The 27,988-nt window shown below is 42.5% G+C and overlaps 1 protein-coding gene across 1 annotated transcript; it reads right to left on the reverse strand.

The window, feature by feature from the left end:
• Positions 1 to 526: 526 nt before the first annotated feature.
• On the reverse strand, positions 527 to 27,957 carry GNA13 (G protein subunit alpha 13). Its single transcript, XM_082067209.1, has 4 exons — positions 27,247 to 27,957; positions 25,206 to 25,432; positions 8,856 to 8,906; positions 527 to 5,397 (listed from the first exon to the last, which is right to left on the reverse strand). Exons 1-4 carry the CDS (start codon positions 27,527 to 27,529, stop codon positions 4,825 to 4,827), a joined length of 1,134 nt encoding a protein of 377 aa, XP_081923335.1. The 5' UTR covers positions 27,530 to 27,957; the 3' UTR covers positions 527 to 4,824.
• Between the last annotated feature and the right edge of the window lie 31 nt (positions 27,958 to 27,988).

The raw sequence follows: 27,988 nt of genomic DNA on the forward strand, positions 1-27,988 counted from the left end.
CCAAGGGCTGCTGTGAAAACGGAGCATCTCAGCTCCATCAACAGTGACAGGAGAAACCCACGTTTTGCTGCAAAACACTGGTTCACATTGCAGGCTGGTAAAACAGCCGGTGATCCCTTGCCAGGGGAGGCAGAGCTTGGCTTATGCAGAAAACAGCTTACAAAAAAGAAAGAACAAGAAAATAAAAACACACCACCTAACATTGCAATATTGAGATACATAATTTATATGGCAGCTTACGCCAGAACATATCATCAATATTTTAAATACTGAGTAGCAAGCTGGCTGTCCAAAGCAAGTCAGGAGTTTTCTTGTGTGTCTCCACTGGAGAGAAGGGACCAGGTTGAAAAGAACCTGGACGAGCCCTTTCAGCAAAGAGCTTGAGAGCAGAGACTCGAGCACGTATGTCATTTGAAACAGAAGACATGGCAGCAGCACAACACTTGGCTTTAGCCAACCAACCAAAAATATCAGTTGGTTCCCTCCACACATGATACATTTGAAAAAATAATGTCATAGTACCAGCTTGAGGCTGTATATGTTTATTCATCGTCAGTAATTTTTGTACACAAGGCAAATATTAATAGCTGAAAGGCAACACTTTTGGAGAGTATGTACAGAGCAATGTACAAGCGAGTGTAAGAGGTTTGAAACTATTAATCAATTTAACCGTTTTATAAAAAGGAAGTGATGCTTTTTCTTCTAAGACCTCCCTTAGAAATAATTTATTGCCAATCTTAAACTAAAGCAAGGAGAAAAAAAAATGTACAATAAAAAGTAGTCCCTGGAAAGTTTATAAAAAGTTAAACATATAAAATTGTAAGCCACAAACATTTATACAAAGCTAATACAAATCTGGGTTTTGTTAAAGATCTATGAGGTTGTTACAAAATATATTTTTACAGAAAGGCTTCACGTAAGGTAAGCTCTCACTGCTACTGAAAGCGCAGGAAAGCGGTTTTAAATAGTCTGCAATTCAACTTATTTTCAAGTACAATGCAAAGAAATTGCAAAATGGCACTGGATTGCAATGCTGTGTAATTCAAAAAAACAACTATGTTAATGGTACCATCAAATAGACAAGACCTGTAAAGTTAACTCACGAACAATTCGGTACGGCGTGAAACTTCGGATCGTTTTGAAACAGGAAATGTGATTGTTGGAAAATGAACCTTCTGCAACTGTCCTGAAAGAGAAAGAACCGAGGAGCCGTCCCGGCGATGGCCGCGCCAACCACGCCGAGCAGCTGCGGTTGGACCAACGCCGGGACCAGCCAAGTGTCACCACGCTGCAAACACCCACCTCATCCGAGCAACTTGCTACGATAATTCTGATGGGCAATATTTAAAGCTACTTACTAGACAAATGAGTCCAATATACAGCCTTTGAGATCAAGGAACCCCTCATTTTTTTTTTTTTAGAGCAGATATTCTAGAAGAAAGGTTAAGTTTTACACAAACTGATGGCTTATGCTCCCATGTACAATGTATTAAAAAAGTGAAATTTGCAAAGCCCCGATGAACAGCCACAGTTTTTGGGTATCGATCTACTCGGTTTAACACCCTGCAGCAGGAACAGTTGCTAAAACACCAATTTCACCTCTGAGTACAGGAAGGCTGTAGGAGACAATGTATCTCCATAGATCTCCATATGGTCAGGGATCTATTTAGCAGAGCTCACTCCATTGAAGAGAAACAAGAAAGTTTTGGGAAACTTGATTTTCTACCCGCTTTCCGACTCTCACTGGAAATACATCCTGACCTTGTACCACAGACTGGTTTGCACCAACAAGCTTCACTCTTAACCAACCGTGACTCATTAGTTTGCTACAGCACAAAAATCAGTCTGTTCAAAACATTAATCCTTCAGCTCTTGTACCAAAATTACAACCTACTATAAAGAAATCATATTTAGAAAAAAATCTCGAAAGCAATACACCAGTATGTGCTGTGCTCTTTCTCAGGTAGCTCATGAAGAGTCATTCTGAAGATGGAAAAGCCCAACGCTGATTGGGTTTGTTTGGCCGGTCTGTTCACATAGGAACCGTGTAAACACTTACATCAAGGTTCATTGCCTCACCCCTCTAACGAAGCGGAGTGGGAAACGCAAGTGATTCGACTCAGTCAATTCATTAAAATAACTCATTTCTGCCTGAGATTCATATAGTGCTTATCTACCAGGGCCCACTGTCCAAAGTGACCCAGCACTGCGGGGTCCCCCCTGTCACCTCCCAGCCCTGGTGCTCACAGGAAAGTCATCTGAAAGGATGAAGCCCATGCTTGTGTGTGTGTTTGTTCAGGGGAGAAGCCTGCTGGTATTTTTCCCTCGGTGTGCTGACTATATCCTTGGCCTGACATCAGTTTTGAGGATCTTCAGTAAATTAACAGGTCCCTTGACACAAAATTCATCAATATTTTACATAAACTAATCTGCTTAGACAATTTCCTGGTGATCTTCATATCATCCCCTCTCCAGTCTTTAGTCTTTTCTGCAATCATCTAGTCTGACACCCTGCAAAACACATACTACAGACGCTCTCCAAATTAATTATTTTAATCAGAGCAGAGATAAGTCTCTTTTCAAATAAACTTGTTCAGACAACTCTCAGCACTGGGAAAAAACAAACCTACTGCTCCTCTTGTTGGTAACAAGGGCCTGGATTTGTTCAGGTTGTGCTTTCCAGCAGTGGACTTGGAGGCCACAGGACAGGTTCGGTGTCTGTTCCTGCAGCATTTATAGCTCAACCAATTCAACCTGTCACCCTTCCCCAAAGAGGGACATGGAGAACTTCTGACTCCCACCGGAGGCACCAGGTCCAATCCTTTAAATAGCCTCAGCAGCCTTTTTGAGGCCTCTACCTCACCATCCTTCTTGAACTGCTCACTTATGAACTGAAGACATCAAACCAGAAGTCATCATATCCATGTCCACTAAGGAGGCAAAATCCACATTAGATATCCCCATCTAAAGATGACATTAATCATCCTGACATCAGTGTTGCACCCAGACTCTCTGCTGATGTTTCAACTATGCACTGTGACTTCTCCCAAGCTCTTTTCAGAATTCTTTCCGCCCAAAATAGTGCCTTATCACGGAAATTGCAGACTAATCTATGACTACTCATTGGATGATATTTAAAAAAAAAAAAAAAAAAAAAAAAAAAAAAAAAAAGAGGTCTTTCAAGCACCTAACTAAATAAAAATACACTATTCCCCTTCTACTGGCAGGAGAACGAGGTACAGAGATGTTAATGCAACTTACAATCACAGTAAGTAAAGGGCTAAGGTCCGAAGCCAGGCAGCTTTCCTATGTTCCAGCGGTGAGAATGTTGTGTCACCGCTGCCGCACACGCGGTACGGTAATAAAAACTCATCCGAGAACGCACTGGCCAGCACAACGATCCACAGGAATGGGCCGGTTCCACGGGGCACAGCTGAACTACCTACACATGACAGGCTGAGGGGAATTCGGCTTTTTAAAACACAAGCTCACAGCTTCTTCTCATTTTGTAATATGCTGTATGGTGTATGAGGATTTCTGGGCAAGAAGTATGGTTTTTTATTATTATTATTATTTTTTTACTTACATGGCAACAGTAACACCCCCCCTAAAAAATAAAATTACACTGCAATGGAACTTTTGGTACAATATTCTTAGTCACAAGCAGCATTCTGGAATATGCTGTGCAACGTATTTGGCTCAAGTACACTTAGGATTTCTAGACCCACTTGGAAAGTCGCAGAAAGAGCCTCATGGGCTGAGGCGCGTTCTGCCTGACACGTTCTTTTCTTCAGCAGAAAACATTCAGCTCCCGGTGCCAGGTACACAAGGCCTCTGCTGGGAACACAGACGCTCACATAAGGCCACTGAAAATATCGTAGGACAGAACACAAGGAGGCACTTAGGTTTGCAAGTACTTCTACCCGTCACCAAACGCTCGCTGATTAAGATGAGGCACGCTGTAAGAAGTCATGAAATAAAAATAAACCGGTGCTATATTAAAGCTCTTCCAGGAGCAGGTAAGGTACCTCCATGTAACGTCTGGCTAGTGAAGATAAGAAATACCAGTTTAGCGCTTGCTCCCCCTTCCCACATGAGAATTTCGAGAGGACCATACGTCAGCGCTCTGGGCTTTGCCACGGCTGCAGGACATACGGACAACGCCAGAGAGTGAAACCGTGTACTGTGCCATTAATTCCTCATCACTAGACGTCTGCCTGCGTCAGTACTGCCTGCCAGGTACATCTGAAGCTCCCAATTTAAGTATTTTTAAAGCATCTCCTAGTCAAAACTCACGCAAAGATTTATACTTAAACGGGATGTACGTTACGCCCAGGAATTGTAGCTTCAAACACTTGGTTCCAGCAAGGGATTTATGGGATTTCTAACCAACAATAGACCTGAGAAATCATAAGTCAGCTATGGTGTCACAGTCTTCATGATGAAGTTAGATGGGAAGTTTCTCCTCCTCTTAAATTACTGCCACAGTTTAACAATTGCAACAATTTCATTGAAGTCTGGACTGGGAATTTTGAAGGTGGAATTAATTCTCTAGGATAATATGCATGTTCTTCAAAGGTCAAATTTATCACTTTACAGGTAATTTAGACATAGGTCTGCTATGAGTCGACTTGAAGCTACACTGGAAGAGATTAAGCCCGAACTTCTGCAGAAATTGGCAATAATGTGTTCAGCAGCAGCTTTTAGCCAGATATCAAGAAGTCTGACAGGATCTGGATTTCTCTACTCCTGCTGTAAACTTCTAGATACAAAAAAAACCCACAACACACAAAAGTTACTCCAATGAAAATGTCTTTTTGCACATCACTGTAACATGAGCTGCTTGAGGTTGTCGTGCAGGATGGTATCCTTGACGTCGCGGAACACTAGCCGGATGTTCTCTGTGTTAATAGCAGTGGTGAAGTGGTGGTAGAGGGGCTTCTGCTGCTGGTCCCGGCGTTTAGTACGAAAACAATCCACCAGGAATTTTTGGACATCTGTTAAGCAGTGGGGATCCCCTTCAAACTCTGGAAAATAGTCTTTGATGCTCACTTTTTGTACTTTTTCCTCAAGCAAGTCCGTCTTATTTAAGAAGAGAATGATAGAGACGTTGCTGAAAACCCGATTATTGACTATTGTTTCAAAAATGTTCAGGGATTCCGTAAGGCGATTCGTTTGCCGATCCTCCATAAGCACTTGGTCAAATTCACTTGAGGAAACAAGGAAGAGTATCGATGTGACGCTGTCAAAGCATTCGAACCAACGTTTCCGTTCTGACCTCTGGCCACCTACATCAACCATTTTGAAAGGAACATTCTTTATTTCAAAGTCGTACTCGTGGATCCCTTTTGTGGGTCTTCGTGCCAGCAGTATATCTTGCTGTGAGGGAAGATAATCCTAAAAAAAATGAAATAAAGGAGAGTTTGCTGATTAGGATACAAGTCACAGGCATGGTGGTCACAGCTGACTTGCAATCAAGAGAAAAGCTTGCAGAGGAACAGCACGAGGTTTTGAATATTTATATGCTGACACTGAAGCACTTTGAAAAGATCTAGATTGCAAAGCAGGGAACACACCCCATACTAAATCAAAGCACGTACCCCGGAGAATTGAAACTTTCCATTTGCCATGTGACAAGAACCCACAAACAGCCTGAGATGTGTCCCACCGATTCCTTGTGCCAGCTTCCCTTATTCTGGATTATTTGATGCTTCATTCACCCTCTTCCCAGAAACCTGGGAAACACACTGGCTGCCAACACTGCAATGCAGCAAACGGGGTCTAAAAGAGGTTTCTGAAAGCAGTAACCCCCAGCAGTATCCCAGGTCTAACTGTGGACACTCAGGTCCTCCCATGTTCCTGTGCACACAGCACAACTGCTTCTACAAAAAAAAAGAGCTGCTCCACTAAGTGATTTTTAAGGCAATCAACTATGCCAGAAAAGCTAAACCTAAGCAACTCGCTGGATCTTTTGCATTTAGCTGGATCAGTCCTGTGTGTCACACCTGGGAGCTCACACAGCCCCATTCTGTCCAAAACACCCTGTGCAAGGAGTGGAACAGAAGGAGCTCTGCCCCAGGTTCTCCAGCCCCACCTCCTCCCCCAGGACTAAATAGTAAAAACCCACTTATCCTCCCTATTTTATTATTTTGACTGTTACACCAGCAGCCATCATCAACGGATGCTGACAGGAAGAGGAATTGTTATTAGTCAGCTTTCAGCACCATGAAAGAAATCGGGGATTTGTTCATTCTTAGAATTACACTTTTGCACATGGTCCATGTCTTTCTGCTGTTTAAGAAGCGCATCCATAACAGAGCACTGGCTGATGCTGAAGTTCAGCTTTGTTGTTCACTTGTTATGGAAACTCTTCCTTACATTTTTCCAGCATTTCTCACGACTTCAGAGAGACTGATTTAGGATTCAGAGCTGGGACGCTGATGTCCTCTTGGTGAATGATCTACAGTCTTCCTCTGACAGTGCCAGTTCCCAGACACAGAGATTTTATAAAGATGTGTAACCATGGTCCAGAAAGTCTGATTCAACCAATAAGCTGGGGCGAGGGAACAGACACACAACTGCACGGCAACTCAAATGCTGGTTTTTCCATGTTGAAGGGAGCTGGGCAAGTTTGATTCACAGCCCTTATGAAAGCAATTTTAAAAATCATGAAAGTGTAATGTTCCAAATAATCAAGGATCACTTTGCTTTACTAAGTAAGCTCAAAAGTGAAACTAGCTAGAGAGAGACTGTTTTGTTTGAACTCCTGGGCCCCTCGATTGGAGCTGCCCATGACTAAGGCACTGATTTTTATCGCGCAGGGTTACAAAGCGGCTCTCTGAAGCAGAGGCTCCCCACCCTGTGCTTTTTGCCCTAGTTCTGTTGCACATCTAAAACCTGCATCATCTAAATCTGCAGGAGAGCTGAACTGCCAAAGCAGCTTCGTGTGCTCTGCAAACTGAGCAACAGACACGTGCACCCACCTCCCTGTCTGACTAAAAGAAGCAGCCTTAAGGCTAATAAGATTTTTCTCTTTATTTTTTAAATTTATCTTGGGTCTTCTCTAATAAAAATTGTTGTAGGGAGAGAAATCAGAGGAATGACTGTATCAAATGTCACAAGGCACATGTGAAGAGATTCTGAGTAAGGCTGACTGCTAATGTTTAGGTAAGAGAATGTCACAGGTTCAACACTTGTTCCATCTTTCAAACAGGAACACATAAACTTTTGCTATTAGGGAGCTAGTCTCAAGTTCTCAGAACAAAACCAGAAAGTCTCAGGAGTGACTGAAATTCCTAAAGGAAATTAATAAATATAATAGGCCAAACCTTCAATACTGATAAAAGCACAAAGCAAACTCTTCTGGGAGTTGGCCTGTGCTGTTTATTCAGTGAAGCTTTCAAGAACAAGGACCTTATCCTTAGAATTCCTGACAAATTCCCTCTCAAGTATTATTACTCATTTAAAATTCCTTCCACAGTTGCAACCACAAATAAAATCCTTTCAAGTGCTTTCAAGTCCTACACGCACAGAAGAGCCACCGTGCTTTATACCAGATAATGGCTACTCCAAAGAGAAAGGCTGCAAACGAGGGACCTGGAAGTCAAGTGCTGGGTGCACAGCCACTGTCTGGCTACAGGAAACTAAATACTACAACAACTAAGAAATCTCCCAGTATTTTAGTTATATTTTTGGAGGATTATTATGTCTTGTCCCTCACATCCTTGGGATTTAGCCGCTTGCCCCTGTAGCAATTCTGAACTAGCCCCGTTCTCAGTTGATCCCATTCTCCACATCCAAAGACTGCAGCACTGGGTGAGTATTTTCCTGGGACAACACCGAGTATAATTTTCAAAGGCTTTTCAACATTTCACCATTATCAATCAGTGCTTTTCCTGCAAGCATCCCCAAGCACGCTCTCCTTTCCTACACTCCACCCAGTCTTCCATGTTGACTGTTTTCTTTTTCACCTTCCATTTTTCTGTGTTTTTTGGGGGGGAAAGGTTTGGTGGTTTTGCTTTCTCTTGGTTTTCCTTTATTTTTTGCGCAGCGCTGTTTGCCTGCAAGCACAGCTCTTCCAAAGACCCGCATTAGTATTGACTCAGAACACATGCTTTCCTCCCAAACTGTCTCCTTCCTCGAATTCACCACAGTCTGTTTTCTTCTAAAGGATGTCTTTTTGTTACCCGGCAGCTCTTCTGGCTATCACATCACTGTTTGCTTAGTTAACATTAGAATTTAAGGCATGAATAAGATCCAATCGCACCGCGGAAAGCAACGTCTGTCTATGAGATGTTTTGAATACGTATAATCTGCACTGGCAGTAGAAGTAACAACAAACAGTTGCAAGGAATCCAGCTGATCCCATGTGGATATGCCAGCCAGATACTCTTATTTTGCTGATGTGATTAAATCTGAACATTATAGGCGCTGTTATCAGCTTGCTTTTGGCAAGAGGCACATGAATTGCAGGTCTATCTGTTTATAAGCAATTTAGTTGCAGGCCAGCCCAGTTGTATCAGATAAAAACACTAAAATACTTCTATTAATACAGTTTGGGGAAATAATCATTAGATGAATCTTGCATATAGATAAGAATAAACCAAAAGAACCTTTATCAAATCTTTCACTCAGTAAAAAGACTTTACAAGCATTTGTAACTTTTTTTGCTCAATTTCTACAGATTTTATTTCCAGAAAGTCTCTTGGCCCTTGCATTGCCCCATGTTTTTGACATGTCAGGGACGAACAGATGAGATAATGGGACAAAGTTAACTAAAGTTATTTGAGATTAATTACACTTCATCTGTCTAAAACCCAGAGATCACAAAGACTACTTAAAAAAAATGAACTTACTTGTTCTCCAAGTTTATCCAAGTTGTCCAAGAAATACTTTACAGATTCCCCCTAAAAACAAAGCAAATGGTTATTTAAATAAGTGGCACACTTGATCCTATCAGTTTACATTCTGAAGTCCAGTTCATTTACCAAAATCTAGATTGAAGTGCTGTAAGCTTTAATCACTACCGTTTTTTAAGCAGTTATCCCTCAGAGCACAACTGACATTTTATTTTTAGGCCAGTTAATATTTAAGCTTAAAAGCATCATTAGGCACATTTATCATAGTTAAATTCTTTCCAAGTTTAGAATCGCTAAATAAATCCTGCAGTGTTATCCACAGGGAGTATCAACAAAGCAACCACACCTTCATTATTAAAAGATACGTTCGATTATTCTAACCCTTTGAAGAGTCTGCACATACAGGCATTCGGGTACAGGGATTAATCACCGGAGATAAGTTATTTTCTAACTGCATTGCCATCCAATCCCACTCACACAGGTGCTTCCCCTGAGCGCAGCACATGAGCAGCAGAACAGGGGATGAGGAAGCACAGGAGATGAAACATTTCACTAAATGTTCCTATCAGAGACCAAGCTGGACAAGAATTCCTTACTCTGGGAGTAATGAAGGGAGCTCAGCGCTGCCGTACGGCATATAACACATCAACTGTGCAGGTTACCTTCCAGATCCAAGCCAGCTCTGCCTGTGCAGATGGTACCTGTAGTGTTTAATCCCTCCAGTAATGTGGAACTAAAGATTTCTTTATTTTAAGTCCGAACTACAGTCAACTCTCCAGAACACTGTTACGGTGCTGGGACGAAGGAAGAACTCTTACGAGGATGGTGCCAAACCTTAGTTCCCCTGCAATAGGTAATGGTCTGATGGAATTTATCGCAAAGGATACCTTTTTAGGCTTCTCAGCATAACGACAGAAGCAGAACATGCTCCCTTTGAAAGCTCTTGATTACCAAGCTGTAACTTATTTACTTTATAGTAAATACAGAAAAGAAACCATCTGTGCTTTCACTCTGCAGATGGAAGAGCAACAATTCTGACTGAATTTTCTGGATGAGAAATTCCTGAAGCATCCAAGGCTGAGGTGACCACATCTAAGCCAGACAAGTGAATTAGAGCAGCAGTTACACCCTGAGAACGACTTCCCCTCACTTGAATTTGAACTCTGCAAACTTATCCAGGAAGAATATCAAACCTCAGTATTAAAACTGTGTCATCTAAAGAGCAGTAAAGGAGGGTAAATACCATCCAAAAAGGGCTCTGGCTGACACATGAGCCAGGTACCTCTGCCAGTTTTCCAGGTACTAAAAAAAGTTACATAACACAAGCAGACACCACACCTTTAAGTGTACAATTTGAACATCAACTTGTAATTAGGGTGGACTGGGACTCTGGTTGGAACATGCCTTGTGCTCCACACACCTGCAGAGACAGAGCCCAGCACACTTCTACTGCCTTATTTTGCTTTCTATTTGGCTTAACGTTACCCGTGTTCTCTAGGGTGACAAACCGCAGCACTAACACTGACCACTGTAAAGTGCGGCAGCGCACAGCGGCAACCACTTGCAATGACAGCGATATTTTATACCTACATGTTTTTCGGTGCTTCAGAAATCCCTTCTAGCCTAAATCCTGTAAGGAAAGCGCAGGGGGAAGAGCATTTCTATTTCACAGAAAATGAAAACACACAACCTTGATGCACAAATCCACCGAGCTTCCCAAGCAGGATGGGAATTCAGGCCTTCCAAGTACTAAGAACTCTGTCTGTAGCTGAATGTTAAGACAAAATAAAGCTTAAGGTCAGACTTAATTTCTTTTTTAGGTCTTAGTGGGAGCTGGCAACCCTCCCTCCCCCCCAGCACTACGTACAGATCGGCCAGATTTCCGACTCATTAAGTGGAGGTATTTATTCTGGAATACCTGGGCCGCAGAGGCTGTAAATATGCATGTCTGTGTGTGCATGCATACATATATTTTAATCTTAGACCACTCTTTTTTATACTACTTACGGCAATGCCTACTCCCTAAAGAGGCATTAACTCCGCGGTTCTGGAATGCCTGAGTTACCACCTCTCCTTTAAGTCCTGGGGCTTACAGCTACTGCAATGGATTGAGCGCTTGGAACAGAGCAGTAACCACAGCCTGTAAAGGTCACAAAACATCCCCAGAAGCAGCTTCCCAAAGAGGGGATTTCCTGCAAACACAACTGTAAAACACATCGGCCAGCAGCAGCAGCAGCAGCAGCGCTCGGGAGCCACGTACCCAGCAGGAGCTGCAGGGCTGCTCCGCTTTACGGGCCTTCGTGGATTGAAGTCGACAGCAGACAAATGTCAAGGTGGCCATTATGGAACTGAAGAGATTTAAACTACAAAAGCAATTGGCTCCAAGTGTAATGCAGTTAGTAAAGCAGTGACATAACAGTTTCCTTCCTCCACATCTTCAATTTGGTCACTGGGTTCTTCCCTTACAAAAACCTATTCAGATAATTAATATGATACCAAGCAAGTCCCATCAATGTGACTCAATTCGGTATCTGATGACAGAAGTTGTTCAGTCATTGGGTTTTATCCATTTGCATGGCATCGGAAACTCAAAACAGCTTCAAATTCCTCATCTGTTCTTCCTTCACACTCCAGATCTCTGTCCATATCATACAGCTACAATCCAGTCCCTTGACTAGTGGAATCTTCTATCTGACCTGGACATCTTTGTATTAGCAGGCGAAGCTCTGCTAAGTACAGATTTTCTTGAACAGCAATCGACCACGACCAGCAGATTGTTATCAGAATGCGCTGCTGGAGAAATGAAGAGTTTTGACCCATTTTAAACAAGCTTCAAAAAGGCAGCATTGCAAAGCAACCAAGAGAGACTTCCGATCCTTTTCCAAAGGGGTGAACCTGTGTATTTTATGCAATAATGAAGAGAAACTCACTGAAAAACCCACCATGCAACAACCAAGGGAAGACTTAGTGCCAGCAATTGTTAAAACTAGGTAAGAAAATGAATGGTCTATTCACAAGCCATCTTCTGTGTTAGATACTTTTGCTTGATATTAGATACAGAAGTCGATCTCGCTCTGTGGATCAGTGACAGTGGCTGTATTCAACTGACAGTTGCTGCATTCTAAATTTTCCCTTCAGATAAACTGTAAACCCTCTGGTTTACCTGAGATGACTCAAAAAAAGGCGCCGGGTTTCCCCGCTGTGCCCCACTGACTCCCATTTGTCTCACGTGTCAGTCTGTCCGCCACACCAGAGCGGAGCGCGCCAAGGGTTAAACCGATAGGAAACTCTGAAATCGCAGGATCTACCCCCATTAAAAAACTGTAGAGTTCTCCACAACATTCCTGTTGTCTTCACACCCATGTTCTGTGACCACATATGAGGGAATTTTAAATTAAACGTCTAGTTAAAAAAGATACAGCGATGTGAAGGTCTTAAATGAGTCACTTTAAAGTAATTTTTACAGTTGAGCAGCTCTGAGCTGCAAACTTGTGAAGTGTGGTTGGAGGCTGAACCACCGACCTGTTACACTGCAGGAACCCACCACTGCGCCTGATCTGCTGCCCGATTCCTTCTGCTTAAAACGCAGGCCCGAAGGTGTCAATAGACGTGACAGAGTCAAACGCAGGCTCGAGCACGTTTCTCATATGCATGTTGACATATTACAATAAAGCAAACACAATAAAACACACCAGTACAACAGAATGAATGGTCTACATGTTAGCACCAAAGATCTTGCAGTATTAGGTGACTGCGCCTTTGCTTCTTAATACAGGATTAAAATAAATCATATCAGAACCTTGGATTTTAAGCAATCATTTGGATTGCTTGTAGAAGACGCCCTTTGTTGTTCAGATGGAGTACAGACATCTCAGCTGCAGCCCTGCAGCCTCCTCCTGGTTCAGAAATGCATGTAAACCACAGGAAGTTGACTGTTAAATAACTTTATTCATAACTGTCAAGTATTCCATTTTCAGAAAGGTTTGATTCAAAACAGCCTGTGTGGCTCCCAGAGTCTTGTGATCCCTCCTGAAGAAAGCCAAGCCACGCATTTTATCCTGAACATACAAGTGATTTACAAGAAAACACAACTAAATCATATTCTTATCAAGGTACTTGATGTTACAACAACAGCTTCCCTTACAACGCTGCATTTATTTTAACAAGGCTCACTCATGCCTGTGCAACGAAATGTCTCCAAGTTTTATGGAATGCACTTCTCTACAAAATCAGGATTACAGCACGTAGTGGCCATTTACCTATAGGACAACAGGGCACTGGAGCTTCTCCTGTGCTCTTGTGAACCAAACCAGATCAGTTATCTTTTATAAACAGGGCACAGAGAAAGATTACTGTCTAAAATGTTGCTAGCTAATGCCCAAAACAAAGTAACCACAAAAATATTTAGGGGGAAGAAAAAAAAAAGGACTACATGACATAGCCATCAGAGGAACACATCTTTTAAACCCAGGAAGTGGCACCAATTTATTTGGTTTCCATGAAAACAATGTCAGCAACCTAAATAGGATTTGTTGAAACCTTAGCATAGCCAAAGGGCTTTTTAGCTGTTCTAGGGGAACACAGACACTAAATGTTTTCCAACAGCAATCACTTGAAAGAGAGAAAAAGCATCAAATAAAGATTTAGTCATCACAAGGTTGAAAGAAACATACAGTTTATCAAACCATCTATTTTTGGCTTCAAGTCCAGTGGTACATACCGAACTGACAAGACTTATTAAGTGTCTGAAATAATAAATCAGATATTTAAAGAAAATAGGAGATATAACTTGGTAGCTCCCGATTAGAATTATAGGAACCACTAAACATTTTCTCTTCCTGACCTTACTTGAATTTCTGGGAAAAGAAAAACAAAGATTTCCTACTTTATTTAATTAAAAACCCACAGAACGCAAACAAACAAAAACAACAGGCAAAAAAGCTTTTTTAAAAGCCTAATTTAGAACAGGTAACTACAACGTTTTTAGGCTGGTATGTACATGCCCAAATTGACATGCAAACCAAACCATCCAGAACGTGGGAAAAGCAGCTTGAAGGAAGGAAGACAAGGGAGGACTAACCGGAGCCCTCGCAGTTCTGCATCCTCCAACGCCCTAACATCCTCACAGCATACACTTCATTATGTATTTTTTTTTTCTACTAGAAGCTTAAGCCAGATAAATCCGTATCTGAGGATTTTGGCAAAGAATCCAGAGATAAGAATCTAGCCTTTATCTTCCTGACGCCCTGCCCCGAGCTGATTCAGAAGCAGACAGGCTGCAAATCAATACTGCTGTAACCCAAGATTCACCAGATGTCTTCTGAAACTTCAGTAATAAACAGAGATAATGAAGGATAAATGTTTCAGTCAAATCAATGCAGATTTCCTAGCAGGAGAGGTATTAGGGAGCACTACAACCTCCTCCCCCTCCATCCAAATCAGGGATGTCCATTACGTTACACAAAAGAGCCAAATGATCCATTTATGCCATGAATGCACTTTTAATTAAGTTGCCAAGCTCAAATCCACAATTATCTTTCTCATTAGACCAGTAGAAGTTAAACCAAGTCTTATGTTGAGATATTGAATTGGTTTGGTTTCTTTTACAGGCCTCAGACTTGGAGGTAAATAAAATAATCTTGGTTCCTTCAGTTTTTGGGTTTCTACAAATTAACTTCTCTCACTAGTCACTCCTCCTAGGGCTTTCTAATGCAGATTCCTATTTCAAACATGGCCCAGTCAACAGAATACGACAATGTTTCTACACATCCATACCTATAACTTGTTTATTCACGGAACTAAATTTAAAAACCAGATATTCTCCCTCTTTTGTAGCAGCAATTCAGCAACTTGCTTGGTATCTCCTAAGGTGAGGGGAAACAATTTGTTTCCCAGTTGTCACCCCTATGCTCTAACATTTGATATAGTACTCTCTGTTTAAGCAGCAGTTTTATTAGCTGTTCGGGGAGTTTACAACAAGCATATACAATAACTAATTTTTAATAATGGTGCTAAAAGGTTTTTAGGGAAAAGCGTTGGTAAGTAAATACTCTGTTGCTTACTTCAAACTACAACTCCGGGTCAAAACATTTGAGCTGCTAACACAAAACACATCTCCCGGAGAGAAGTACGTTTCCTTTCTCCAAGTGTTAATTGTGGCCCAAGTTATGTTAAAACCAGCATAAACTGACCCTCTCCCCAAAACAAAGCGGTTCCCATTTAAGCCCACACGAGCGTTATTGCAGCCATGTGCAGAGCAGCCAACTGTTAAACTATTATAATACTAGTTATAATAAGAAGGGCAGGCAAACTGCCTTAGAATGGCACTGCTGCCAGGGCAGCGCTCATGGACCAGCCTTAAAAGGGCTAAAGCGCCGAGAACTGATGTCAAAGGGCTCGAGCGCAGACACTGTCAGCCAAGATCAGGCATTTCCCGATCTCTCAGCTTCTTTCCCTCCAGCTCGACCATTTGAATAGCCATTTTAAATCTGATCTGCCCATTTTCAAAGATAAAATCTCAGTACGGTGGGATTAATCGCCGCTTCATTGTAAGACGGGACGGTTTCAGACACAGGCTACATTTGGACAGGAGTACAAAATAATCTTGTTCTCCAGCGATACACGTCGCAAATGCGTCACGGCTCATCCCACCTCGGCTGCTAGCACTATCCTATTTCCTCTTTGCGGTGTTTCCTGCGTGCAGCTCGAGTCGTCTTTGCCTTTTTTCAAAGCAATCGGAACTGCATCACGCGGTGTAGAAGTGAAACCTGCCTTGTGTTCAGTCACACAAACTGAGTAGCCATCCTAAAATAGGAAAGGTTGAAGTCCTGACTCACAGAAGTCATCTTTTGTAAAATATTTGGGTAGCAGTGCAGAATCTGTATTCAGAACAGCTGGACTTCAGCAGCATGAAGCTACAAAAGTGCCGAGAAAGGGAGGAGTCACATTGAATTTATTTCACGACTCACATTTTTTTATCTTGCATAATGGCGTTAACAACGAAAGGTGAAGGGGCTTAAGAAGGTTTTAACCCAATAATATCCCTTTAATCTATTATCCCCTATTTACCGTGTAATCCAATTAATCCACAATTCTTAAAATGTGGATAACAAATGGAGGAAGACAGAGCACGCCAACCTCGGCTGCGGCTGCCATCCCCAAGGGTTCTGAGCGAGGGGAGGTCAGCCAAGCCACGGGCAAGTTAGGCTAGAACTAAATAATCCAAATTAGGCTCCAGTATCAGCCGCTTCTTCCACTGAATTCCAATTTGCGCCACCCTTCAAGGTGCCTCATTCACTCACGTCATTCAGACTCAGATTTTCTCCAGTCGGTTGAGCATTTCCACTGCTTCAGATGTAACTGGCCACCCCAATGAACCAAACAAAGACATGATAAAGCACTAATCAGAACTTTATCTGCATACCAGCATATCACAGAGAAATCTACTCTGGTTTTGAACTACTTTCTTAAGAGGCAATGATTCCAATTTCATTTTTCTTAGCTAGGTATATCCCCACCCTCCTGAAGAAGGGGTGTGATCACCAGATTCTTCACAAAGCTTGCTTAAAAATATGAAAATTCACTACATCTTTTAGGCATTTCCCTTCGGATCACTGATGCTTCCAAAGAGACAGCAACCTCGAGTCTGCTGCAGCCCTTCCCGAGGTCAGAGCCAGGTGAGGAAACGCAATAAATGGCATTTGGGACACAACACATGCAGAACCAGAGCATCTAATGATGAAGCTTCTGTTTGCCAGAACATGAACAGAAATTAATAGATGAAAGCAGATGAGGGTATGCTGGCCACAAGATCAGGTGCACTTTCTTTGTTCAAAGATCTTTTAACTCTCTCCCTCAGTAAGTATTTACAATCCAAACACCTGTTCCAGAAGGTTTCCTTTAGGAAAGACACTTTGCAAAAGATTTTTGAATTTCATTGATGAAACAAATCTTCCAGGTCAGGGCACACACACAGACCCAGAAATCATTTGAAAACACGCACTGACCAAGACAAAACAGCCACCTCTGATTACTATTTACGCTCTGGGAAGCATCTCTATAAACTTCAGATGTTTTGCACACAAACCAGACTGGAATCAGACTGTAAACATTTGCTTTTCTTTCAGCGCGCTGACCCACTGGCTCCATGACTTCATGTGTTTGCAACTCAAACTGCATTTAATCTGACACTGAAGCACTAGTGAGTCTGCAGATCTGCCATCCATCATTTAGAGCTTTACTTGCCTCCAAGTTGTCCAAGACCGGCAAAGGCTCCAAAAACATGACAAATATTTGGCATGTGGAAACATATCAGCACCAAAACTGGACATATTGAACTTTAAGATGCTCGAAACGCCCATTATTGCACATTCTGTAAACTAAATCACGAAATTTCAAAAGCAGAACCCTAAACTAGATACTGACGCATTCACTGAAGTATCCCTAGGATTCAGTTTTATAAAATACATTTGGTTCCTATTTCAGCCTCAGGAGAAATCCTGATGAGCAAATGCTTTTTAGTTCCTTCCTCTGCCTCAATTAGAAGAATCCATTTCAATTATGTTCTGGTATTTCTGTTTGCAAACAGTGACATACTAACATCTCAGCTCTTGTTACAAGCTATCTGACAAGATTCAGTGATAATTTACTACATCTTGTGAAAGATCTACGTGTCTCATTAGATGAATGTTAGTGTTTTTAAAAATCAGTAAAAGCTGTGTCTAAAGCACTCAAATTAATAGTAAAATACACAAGATTCCCTAAATAGCAGCAATAGCCAAGAGACTGCAAACATTTCACATCATCACTTGTAGAATTTCCTACTAGCAATTAACTAAAAATAGAAAAACTAGAAATTAATAAGTAGAGCAACTATATAACCATTTGCTAGTGAAAACGGTTAAAGGTCCCAATGCAATCCAGATGTAAAAGCTCAGCAGATCACCCTGCGCTGAGTTTTTCCACACCATTCCGTGTGGATATTTTGAATTACAGATGGTGTCAGTGCGCTGTGCTTCCTCGCCTGGAAATTCTCCATCCTCTTGGTTCGGTCACCAGCGGCTGATCAAACAGCATCACGTGCCCGGTGAGAAGCGCTCCCGCTGAGACTCCCATCGGTTTGTTTAAAATAATTCCTCCAGCATCATTAAACAAACGAAAAAGATCCAGAAATTCATGTGTGGTTACACATTCCTGTACCTCTCATCCATAAAAAGAATCTGGGGTCTTTTCAGTTCCTTGGTTAAGTCACTGGAGAGGAACATGATATTCCACTTTTTGCGAGGAGACTGTGAAGTGCTGGGAAAACATTTAAGGCACGAATGGCCAGGCTGGAGAAGTGGGCAGCGTGGGACAGTGAGCTGAGGGCTGTACAAGTCAGCTCGCTGCCTATTAGAGTCCAAGAACTTCCTTCACTGAAATATTTAAGTTGTCGGTTATAGTGATGATCAAAAATTCAGAGTATTTTCTGTATTTAAAAGTCCTCAGCCTTTCCAGCTGTATTACCTGATGAGTATTGTTAATGCAGACATGCAAGTGGAGAAGATATTGGAAATAATTTAGGACCTTCTTTAGGTGCTGCCACAGACTTAAACATTTTCTTTATCCACCCTTTAAATTCAACCCATCAAATTACCTGGGTTGTAGAGTGTAAGGGTTAGTCTCCAGGATTATTCAGAGATTTCTATTCAGATTAAATGCATTTATTGAGGCTGCCGAGTTAATTAATATTGTGTTCTATGACCCATTTATTCACCTTTAAGATATTAACAAAGGCTTCATATTCCAGAGCAATACTAGATAGCACTTGGTATCAGTGAGAAGCCATCAGCCACATCAGTGATACAGCTCACTGTTCTGCAAAAGGGCAGGCTCAGACCTCCTAAACTTCAGCTGAGTGGTGGCAAATTTAGACAATTTTTAAAAAAAAGTGCCAGTAGACACAATGCTGGTATGGAGATTATCTTGCTTTCTACATGAAACATTAATACGGTTATTCTATTGCTTTTCTTACGTAGTAAGGTCAGCTGCACTTACGTTTTCTCACATTTTCTTATGCAACTTCCTCAGCTACCGCAAGCTGAAGTTTCCTCCTGCTTTGCTCATTCCACATAAGAGGTACAGCCTGAACTCAGCACAGATAAATAGCACTTATCTTTAAGTTTAGGTCAATAAAGAGCGCTGAAATGGTCATCCAAATACAACCTGAGTGTAATATTTCCCTAGCCTCTAAGGCTGAAGTCTTGTTACATTAAGCTCAAATTAGGGAACAGCAGCACAAACCAACACTGCCCCTGGCATTGCACCTTAATCCTAAAGGATCCCACATTTACATATGAAAAAGATCACCTCATATTCTTTGCCCCAGGTGCAAAATTAATTTCACCCATATAGATGGAAGAGCAGAGCTGCATTCACACCACATGTTTTGCCAGCACAGACTTGCTGACAGCTACGAATACTGGACTTTGCAATGCAGATTGGGCTTATATTAGTAAGTCATTTCTAAATGGACAGCACGATGTAGCCACTGCTACATTTAAATTCTGTGAAGTAATATAATAAGCCAGTTCTACAGGTACTAACATGTATTTTGCAGGTTAGTAACCAGCAAAAAAAACGGGCTCTGAATGAACATTTGTACCAAGGGTCGTCACACTGTGAGCAGCAGAAGCAGCAAAAGCTCATCTAACGCATTTGTGCCACCTGAAAAGAATCTGCTGAGAACAGGTTCACACATTCAGGATGTGAAAGGATGAGAAAGTCTCTTCCTCTGAACTCTTCAGAGGTTGCTGACATGCACAGCATGTTCAGAATGACACTTATATTTTACCTTTATCTAATCAAGTTACAGAAGTCCAAATTTTTGCAAAAAGTAGGTCCTCTTTTAGCCTTTTGCAACAAAACATTTAGGAAAACAAGCCACACGATGAGGAATACGACACAGCCTGTTCAAGACAGAGCATGTATAAGAACACATCGCTCTGTTCCAGCACTATTGTGAAAGTCTGCATTTTAAAAGCAGTGGTTCCCCAGAAACAGATATCTGGATCAAGTTTGAATGAAGAATTCCATCCTCAGAGGTTGCCCTGAAACCGCACAGAAAAGACACGCTGGTACAAGCTTAGCGGAGCACACGGGCCTCCAAAAAGTCGCTGGCGTTCTCGGATGGAAGAAAATTGGGTCTGGCACATGTGTGCTGGGTAACGTGTCCACATTGAGACAGCTCCCACTGAAAGCCCTTTTAATCCAGAGCCATATCTGTGTTTAAAAATAATAGTAACGAAAAACAAAATAGTAACATTCATAAAAAATTATGGCAAAGATGTTCTTCAGTAAAACCAGACTAGTTTGCACTACAGCACCAATTGGCAACACAAGACCTCTGCTCTCCAAACATGTTGACGTTCTGCTGCTAACAAGAAAACTCAGCAGGCAGAAGTAATAAATAATGAAAAATTGCCACTTGGTGTTAAATCAGTATAAGAGTTCACCTGATGATCACTGAGCTCAGTTAAAATATTACAGTCAATCCCCATTACAAAGCACTAGTATACACAGGGGATGGTTTCTGGCCACTAACCAAGACTACAGCAACTCAAGCCTACTTATTGTTTGACTCTAGAGTTAATCCATATATGGAGCCTTATTAATACAACCTCAAAGCCAGCAGTATCTTGTCACTGTGGCAGGAAACCCAACAAATCCTCAAGAACTCCAAGTCTTTGATGAGGATTTGAATGATTCATTTTTAAGCATATATTTGTAAAGCTTTTTTCTTTCCATATAGTTACAGCAACAATCTTGATAAATCCTTTTCACACAAAGACCAAAATGTGGCAAGTAGCTCTAACTTTTCCCAGGCCTTTTAGGAGTCATGTTCACCGTACACGTGCCATCCTGCCATTTGATGTTGGGCAGACTTATTGATTGGGGAAGGAGGAGAAAATAGTTCATATTTCAACACAGAAAAGCAGCAGGTTTTTGGTTTTCTCCACAACAAGTCAAGCAATATTCAGTGTAATTATAACAATATATTTAAATAAAGTAACTCTGAATTATATTTTTAGGGACCCAAGTAGTCAATGCATGTGTTTACAGAAACACTGGGTGATTCGATCTCCTATCTGTAATTAACAAGATTCTTCTAACAGTCGGAGAAACTTTCTACTGACAGTTTCTTCACTCTGCATGTCCCAAGATCACTGCTCTGTAATCAAACACATCTAAGAACATGTTGCCCATGCACCTGAAAGAATGGTAAATTTTGCTAATACTTTGCGGTCGCCATCTGAGTACTCATTATTTCCAGTAAAGCTAATTTAATGTTTTTGTGTGTACAACAACCCCACCAATATTCAGAGACAGAACCCAGAAAAGCCCAAGCAGAAGAAGATAAAATACAATCTTCCAGTGAACTGAACAACACTCTGCAAAAATACTACTGTGCAACAGAAAAATGCTGAGAAGCTGCAGCAAAACCAGCAGTAGAATTTGGAGCTGAACACGCCTTTTCCTGTCTTCTATAATCTGATCTAGCACTTGCAGACATGTCGCAGAAGTAAACAGGATCCAGAGGTAAATGCACATCCAATCATTCTTACTGTATCGTCTCTGTCTGCAGCTCTATGCAAATGCAGACAGAATAAAGTGTCAGCGCTGCCCCTGCGCACTACAGGTTTGTGGCATAAAAGAAAAACAAAAAAAGGCAACAAAACAAGCAAGGTTCAGTGTAAAGTGCAAGCAGGGCAAAAGTATCTATCTGAAGATCAAGGATGGTAGCAAACATCCAAACCCACCCAAAAGTTATCTTCACAAGAGCAAACTTTTAACCCATTCAAAGCTTATCATGCATCTGAGCAACTCAGCTCTCGTCTCTCTTTCCCATTCTCAGAGAATTAGAAGACTCCTGGAGACCACGTCAAAATGCTTCCGTGTTAACTCCAGCAGCAAATGCAAGAAACAAAGTTCCCAGCAACGGCGCTGAAGTGAGAGGCAGCGCACAGCATCTTGTAGAATCAAGATAATGGGTGTGATTATCCAAGGTGTTTCAGGAGGTTTTTACCTGAAATCAACTGGCAATGTGAAATCTGAAATGTTAATTAGTTGGGCTGACAGAGACTAACTCCATCACTAATCCATGTCAGCCCTCTGATCAGGGGCTGTAGGAGAAATAAACTCGGTAGATGCAGGAGAGAAAGCTCAAGGATGACCAGAATCCCAAGTGTAAGTTACCGGCACTGACAAAGCTACAGAGCCAAACCAGTCCACAGTTAACTGTGTTAGTGGAACTATCGCCCGAATGACTTTGGTTTGTAATAAAATTTGAGGGATTATAATATTAACCACCTGAGAAGTATTGAAGTGGCATATATTGTGCTAAGCTGTAATTAGCTCTTTCCAGTTTTAAAGCATTACACAAGCGTGAACTACTGAATTTTCATAACCACTGCTGTTAGTGGCCAGAAGGCCCCTATTTTTATAGCAAGGAAAATAAATGATATTGACTATCCCCATGACTGCTTAAGTTAACAAAATGAGGAAGGACACCCCAGTGAATGAGGCATGGAAATGCTGATTTCTAATTCCATTAAAATACGACCAAGTTCTGTTTTTCCCCTCTCACACTGCTATGAAAAAACCCCACATTCTTTCTTCAGGCTCTGAACATCATCTCTTGGCATTTTAAGTGAAACACAGTGAAAAAAAAAAAAAAAAAAAAGCAAGAACAGCTCAATCATCTCCCACAAATGTACACAGATCTTTAAGTTTCAATCATACACATGTAGAAACTTTAACCTTAAACCCTCTTTCTCTGTACCTCCCATATGTCCAAGCTACAAGTGGCTTCTAGAACTACATGCTCTTGCTTCCTTTCCTCCAGAATTTCTATGTAAATGTTGACACTTTTCACTCCTTCTCCCTCACTGCTCTGTTCTTCATTTGTTCACTTCTACCTTTGCCCCAAAGTGCCCTATTCCCATGACAAACCATAATTTCCCAGCATTCCTGCCCGTGCTCTCTTAATATGAACCACGTTTTTCAGCGCAATGTCAAACTCCGTCCAGTGAAAAAAAGTTAAAACTCACTGAAGAGTCTGAAAAGAAGTCAAAGTATATACAGTCACATCATACTCTACTATCATGCTCAGTCCCAGCATTTTACATTTTTTTTAATGCCACTTTACCCTCTCTCTTACTCATCCAATGACTGCTGGTATGTCTCCTTTCATCACATTTTTTGCCACAGCTGAACGGGAAGCAGAACGGTATTTTGCTCTTATTCCCCATTCTACAACGCTAACAATTTTCAGTCTTGAATCCTTCCTTCAAGAGTCAGCACTTGACACAACTCAACTGTCTGCATTTCTTCCAGCTTCCCCATCTCCACCTCCTGACTCGGGTACACTTGTCACTCCCTCCTTACCCAGCAGTGTCTGACTTCCAGATTACGTATCTAAACTCTCAGAACACTTCTACAAAGTCTGTCGGCCGGTATAGAAAAAATATGTACTGCTTTGGGGAGTTTTCCGCCATTCTGCCGCCCACATGGAGATCTGTCATAACTTAAGCTGGAAGCTTACTGGGGTAAAACCCAAGACTTCATGTTCGGCCAGCACTGATCACACTCAATACAATGACATCATACAGCTGCTTTTTTTTTTCCCCTTCATGTTTATAACTTGGCATAAATATCTCTGCCTGTGATTTTGAAAGGATTTAGGAAATAAAGCAATGAAAGTATAAATAAAGCAGCTACCTTCCTTTTGCAAATTAGTATTAGGACAGTACTCAGCTATTAAGAGCACTTAAAAAACTATTACTGAGTTCTGCCTAAAACACAACATGATCCATAAATATTTTTGCAGAGAACATTACACAGATGTAGGGATTTCCAAAAGAAAGCAACAGGGTTTTTTTTCTGTCAGATTCAGACAAACACGTTCTTCAAATCCTACTCAAAGTGAAACTCTGCACATGCTTCAGTTATGGAAAGAACCTACTTCTCAGAGACTCAAGATGACAGAATAGTAATAGCTCCCTTTTCCTTTACTACTTAGCCTGAAGTCACTAAATATGCCTAATCAAAGACAAAACAATTTTATTTAACCAATTTTAAACCAGATCCCTCCAGCACAGCAACTACGTCACTAGAAGTCACATCTGCACCAGAAGAGGATCCAGACTGTACCAGAGCAATGACCCTTTTACGATTCCTTTGAAGGCAAAACGCAAAGAGCAACAGGTCTCATCAGAAACTTCTTTCCAAAGCTCGGAACGAGGCTGCGCAGGTGATCAGCTGCTCCAGCACCTGCTCATTCTGCAGCCTCTAGAAGACATTCCATGATCAGGGCAGGACATATTTATAGAGTATTTACACAACCTATTTAAGGCAGAGTATGATTATACAACCATTCATAATAGCTCAACGGGAGACATCATCGGCTATTGTTCAGATTCACACTAACACAAAGGTTATTTTTAAGACATAAAAACACAAAGCCACTTAGGTTTAAGAGACCTACAAGAACAGATTTAATCTATTTTAAGGTGCTCGGCCCCCACCTCCACAAAACCCTGTGCCACTGGCATTTACTACACAAGTCTATGAGCCAATAAACAGCAAATACAGCTCGAATTCTTCATTTCCTTATGCAGCATTTGCATGGAAATGGAGCAAAGGGACTTCAGCTGTCACAGACATTTAAAGCTCCAGCTCAGCAATCGAGACTTTTCTTTTTCCTTTCCAATCCCACTATTTAATTGTATGCTCCATCACAACCCCACTGTTAAACTGTATACTCCATCTTCAGCTGAGAACTTCAGTATAATAAAAATCTCATCACACAAGTATTAACAGACACTGAAAATTAAACAGGAAGTATAGAGAGGGAATGTTTGCTAGACTGCTCGAATTGGCATAGAGAAGGGAGTGGTTTTTAAATTCTTCTCATTAACCCATGCATATCTTTTCTTAAAAATCATATTACTATTAAGACTTTCTTTATTGCAGAGCATTTTTTTTTAAAGTCCATGCACTAGTTTAATAAAAATAACCATATAGTAAAAACACTACACAGGTACTAGCTTTGTTACCCAACATAAAAGCCCTCAGCTTTCTCACATATGAAATGAGGACAATTATGTCAGAAGTTCTTTATTATTCTTGTTTTTAAAAAAAGGGGGGGGGCAGGGAGGACCTAAATGCATCTGTTTGCAATACCACAATAACATTCAAAAATGCTTCAGACTCATAAGGAGGTTGCTCGATCAGTGTTTTACAGGAAAGCAACACAGGAACAAGAATCAAACGCGCTCAATTAAAACCACCAAAACACACAAATCTTACCAGTTGGAACTCTCTGCGCCTGTCGTACGCGTGCTGGATACCACTGTCCGCCCAGAGAGCTCTTATGGCTGGGAGATACTGTAAAAAAACCGCCGTCTCCACCATGCCTTGCACCACCGTCACTGACCGCGTATCAAAAGCCATCATGGTATCTCCGTTACTCTGGTTCGCAGGGTCTCCCCAGGGGATATGGAGTTTCTCTCTGGCATCCACGAGGACTCTCACACCTTTAACGACATGAAAGAGCACTGCAATTAGAGTTTCTCAGCATCTACTGTTTCGCTAGCCTACAAACCTGCAGAGATTCAAACAACGCACCTACTCTGTACAGTCAAAGCTCAACAGGGCTGTCCACCCAGGAAGAAATCAGAACGTTTCCGAAAAATTGACTCAAGGCACTCAGTTTTCAGGTCACATCAAATCTCAGATATTTGCCATCAGAATAACATGGCCATGATCAACAGTATAATACCCAGAGCACAAGTTTATTTCTTGAAAAAGTGCTACTTCTAATTGCTAAATCCCCAATCTGTGCTACCAAGCAAACTCTCTTACACATATTTATACTTCCCTCCAGTCCCCAGAGCCATTCTACAGGGGTTAAATTTACCTGGCACAAATACAAGACAAATGAGGTATGTTTAAAAGCTTATTTCAGAATATGTTAAATCAAGTCATGGCTTATTTTAAGGTTCCCAAGTCTCTGCATTCTTAGTAACCTGGTATCTACTTATATCTAATGGTAGAGAGTTATCACTGCCTTTAATGTTGTCAGAAATATAAAGACAGCATCTACTAAAGTCATAGCACTTGCTAAAAAGTGGGTTTTTACTGCTTAAGTGCAGAAGGAGTTGTAGCACCTAAAAACATCCTCACACTTTCTGTTGTTGATGTTTTGTTAAGTGTTCTCTAGAAGAAACAGAGTATTTTATACAGGACTTTAAAGAAAACATTGCACTCATACTGATAAGGGAAACGCAGGGAAATGAATTCTAGTACTAAATTTACCGGCGAAAAAATAAAAATAAGAAAATTCCAGATAGAATAAGCAACTGTAAAGACACAGGGAGAGGCATAAGGAACTAAGATGTATTAACAGATGACACACTTGTTCAACGCCAAAACATTTTTTCAAGCTTCATTCTCTTTCTATGGTTTTTCTGTCAAAAGCAATGACTGCAGCCTCCAAGAGAGATCTGCAGTTCCTATGTACACACTTTCAGAGAGCAGGAAGTACCTTCCTTTATTAATAAACTATAACCTGGTCATCATCCATGCTTGTGACTTCTATTGCCTTGCTATTTATAGTTTTTCCAGGCTTGATTTGTAAATAGTTTTGTAGAATAATTCCCTTTAAAAACCAGTGGACCTCAGCGTGGCTGAGGTCTGACAACACCTTGCTGGTTTGAGACACTTTGTCCAACTATTACACAGTCCAAACCCAAAAATCTGACGAGCAGATGAGATAGGAGAGAGAAAATAAGTAAGGATGACCAGTAAAGGATGACAGCAGCGAAATCAAGAGCCCGCTCCCACACCATGCGTGGAGAATTTGGCAACGCATCTATGAAAAGCGGCTCTGCAGGCGGGTTTCTGTCGATGGATGTGTCAGCCCCGCTTCCAACGCGATGGAAAACGTTTCTTTCTGAGGCGAAAGGCAGCGAGCGCTTCTCCTCTGGACACGTCTCAGGTGCATCTTTCTCCCCTCCATCCATCACCGCGATCGTGTTACCGGGAAATGGTCCAAGCTCGGGCCCTCCCGGGCTGCGGTTCCCCGGCCCGGGCGCAGCCGCCCCCCGCAGCCCGCGGGGCCCCGCCCCGGCCCGGCAGCGCTGACACCCGCGGCGGGGCTGCTCCCCGCGCCCCGGAGGGAAGGAGAGTGAGGCGCCCGAAACGAAACCGGGAGGAGGCAGCGACCCCGCCGCCCTCCCGGCCCCAGGGACCCCCCGCTCCCGCCGCCGCCCCCCCAGCCCGGCCGGGCCGAGCCCCCGCAGGCCGGTGCATCGCGAGGAGGGCCGGCCCCGCCGCCCCGCTCACCCACCCTTGATCACGTTGCTGTAGATTGTGGCTCGGAACTCCTCCCGGGCCGCCCGGTCCCAGTCCTGCCCGTGGATGATCCGCATCTGCTTGAGGAAGGTGGACTTGCCGCTCTCGCCCGCGCCCAGCAGCAGGATCTTGACGAGGCGCTTCACGTACGTCTTCTCGCGGTTGAGGCACTTGTCGATCTCCTTGGACTTGCGCTGCTGCTCGGCCTCGCCGCTGGTGAGCAGGCAGCCGGGGAAGCAGCCCGACAGCACGGAGCGGGACGGCAGGAAGTCCGCCATCTTAGCGAGCTCTGCCAGCGAGGGGAGCGGCCGCCCGGCCCGGCCCGCACCAGCCCGCTCTCTGCCCGCGCATGCGCGCCCCGCCCTGCGTCGCCGGCCCGCCCGCCCCGGGTCACGTGACTCGCGCCCGCCCTTGGCGGGAGCCCCGCCCACGAGCGGCGCCTGACAGGAAATGGCGGGAGGAGGCCGCGGAGGTTGTGGCCGCGCTTGGCCCCGTCACCGGTCGCTTTTGCCTCCGTCAGCGGCCGCCTTCGCACCATAATCCTCGCCTGAGGGAGAATAAGGCCCAGGCTCAGCCGGTCCTCGCTGTGGGGAAGCTGACAGGCGAGCGGCCCGGGGAGGTCAGCCCTCGGACAGAGGGGGCAGGGTGAATCTTGCCAGCTAAGCAGTTTTTTGTTCTCGGTACCGAAATAAAACAGTTTCGTTAAAACGCTTTGAACAGTTTGACGTGTAACTTCC

This window comes from Streptopelia decaocto (assembly GCF_964273445.1).
Source record: "Streptopelia decaocto genome assembly, chromosome: 16".
Lineage (NCBI taxonomy): Eukaryota > Metazoa > Chordata > Aves > Columbiformes > Columbidae > Streptopelia > Streptopelia decaocto.

Excerpts from the sequence above, each read along its gene's own strand:
- GNA13 (XM_082067209.1), bottom strand. The coding sequence starts at position 27,529 with ATGGCGGACTTCCTGCCGTCCCGCTCCGTGCTGTCGGGCTGCTTCCCC. Across the intron at positions 8,907-25,205 it reads GGCGCAGAGAGTTCCAACTG|GGGGAATCTGTAAAGTATTT; the intron begins GTAAGATTTGTG and ends CTTTGTTTTTAG. Across the intron at positions 5,398-8,855 it reads TGGATAAACTTGGAGAACAA|GATTATCTTCCCTCACAGCA; the intron begins GTAAGTTCATTT and ends CATTTTTTTTAG.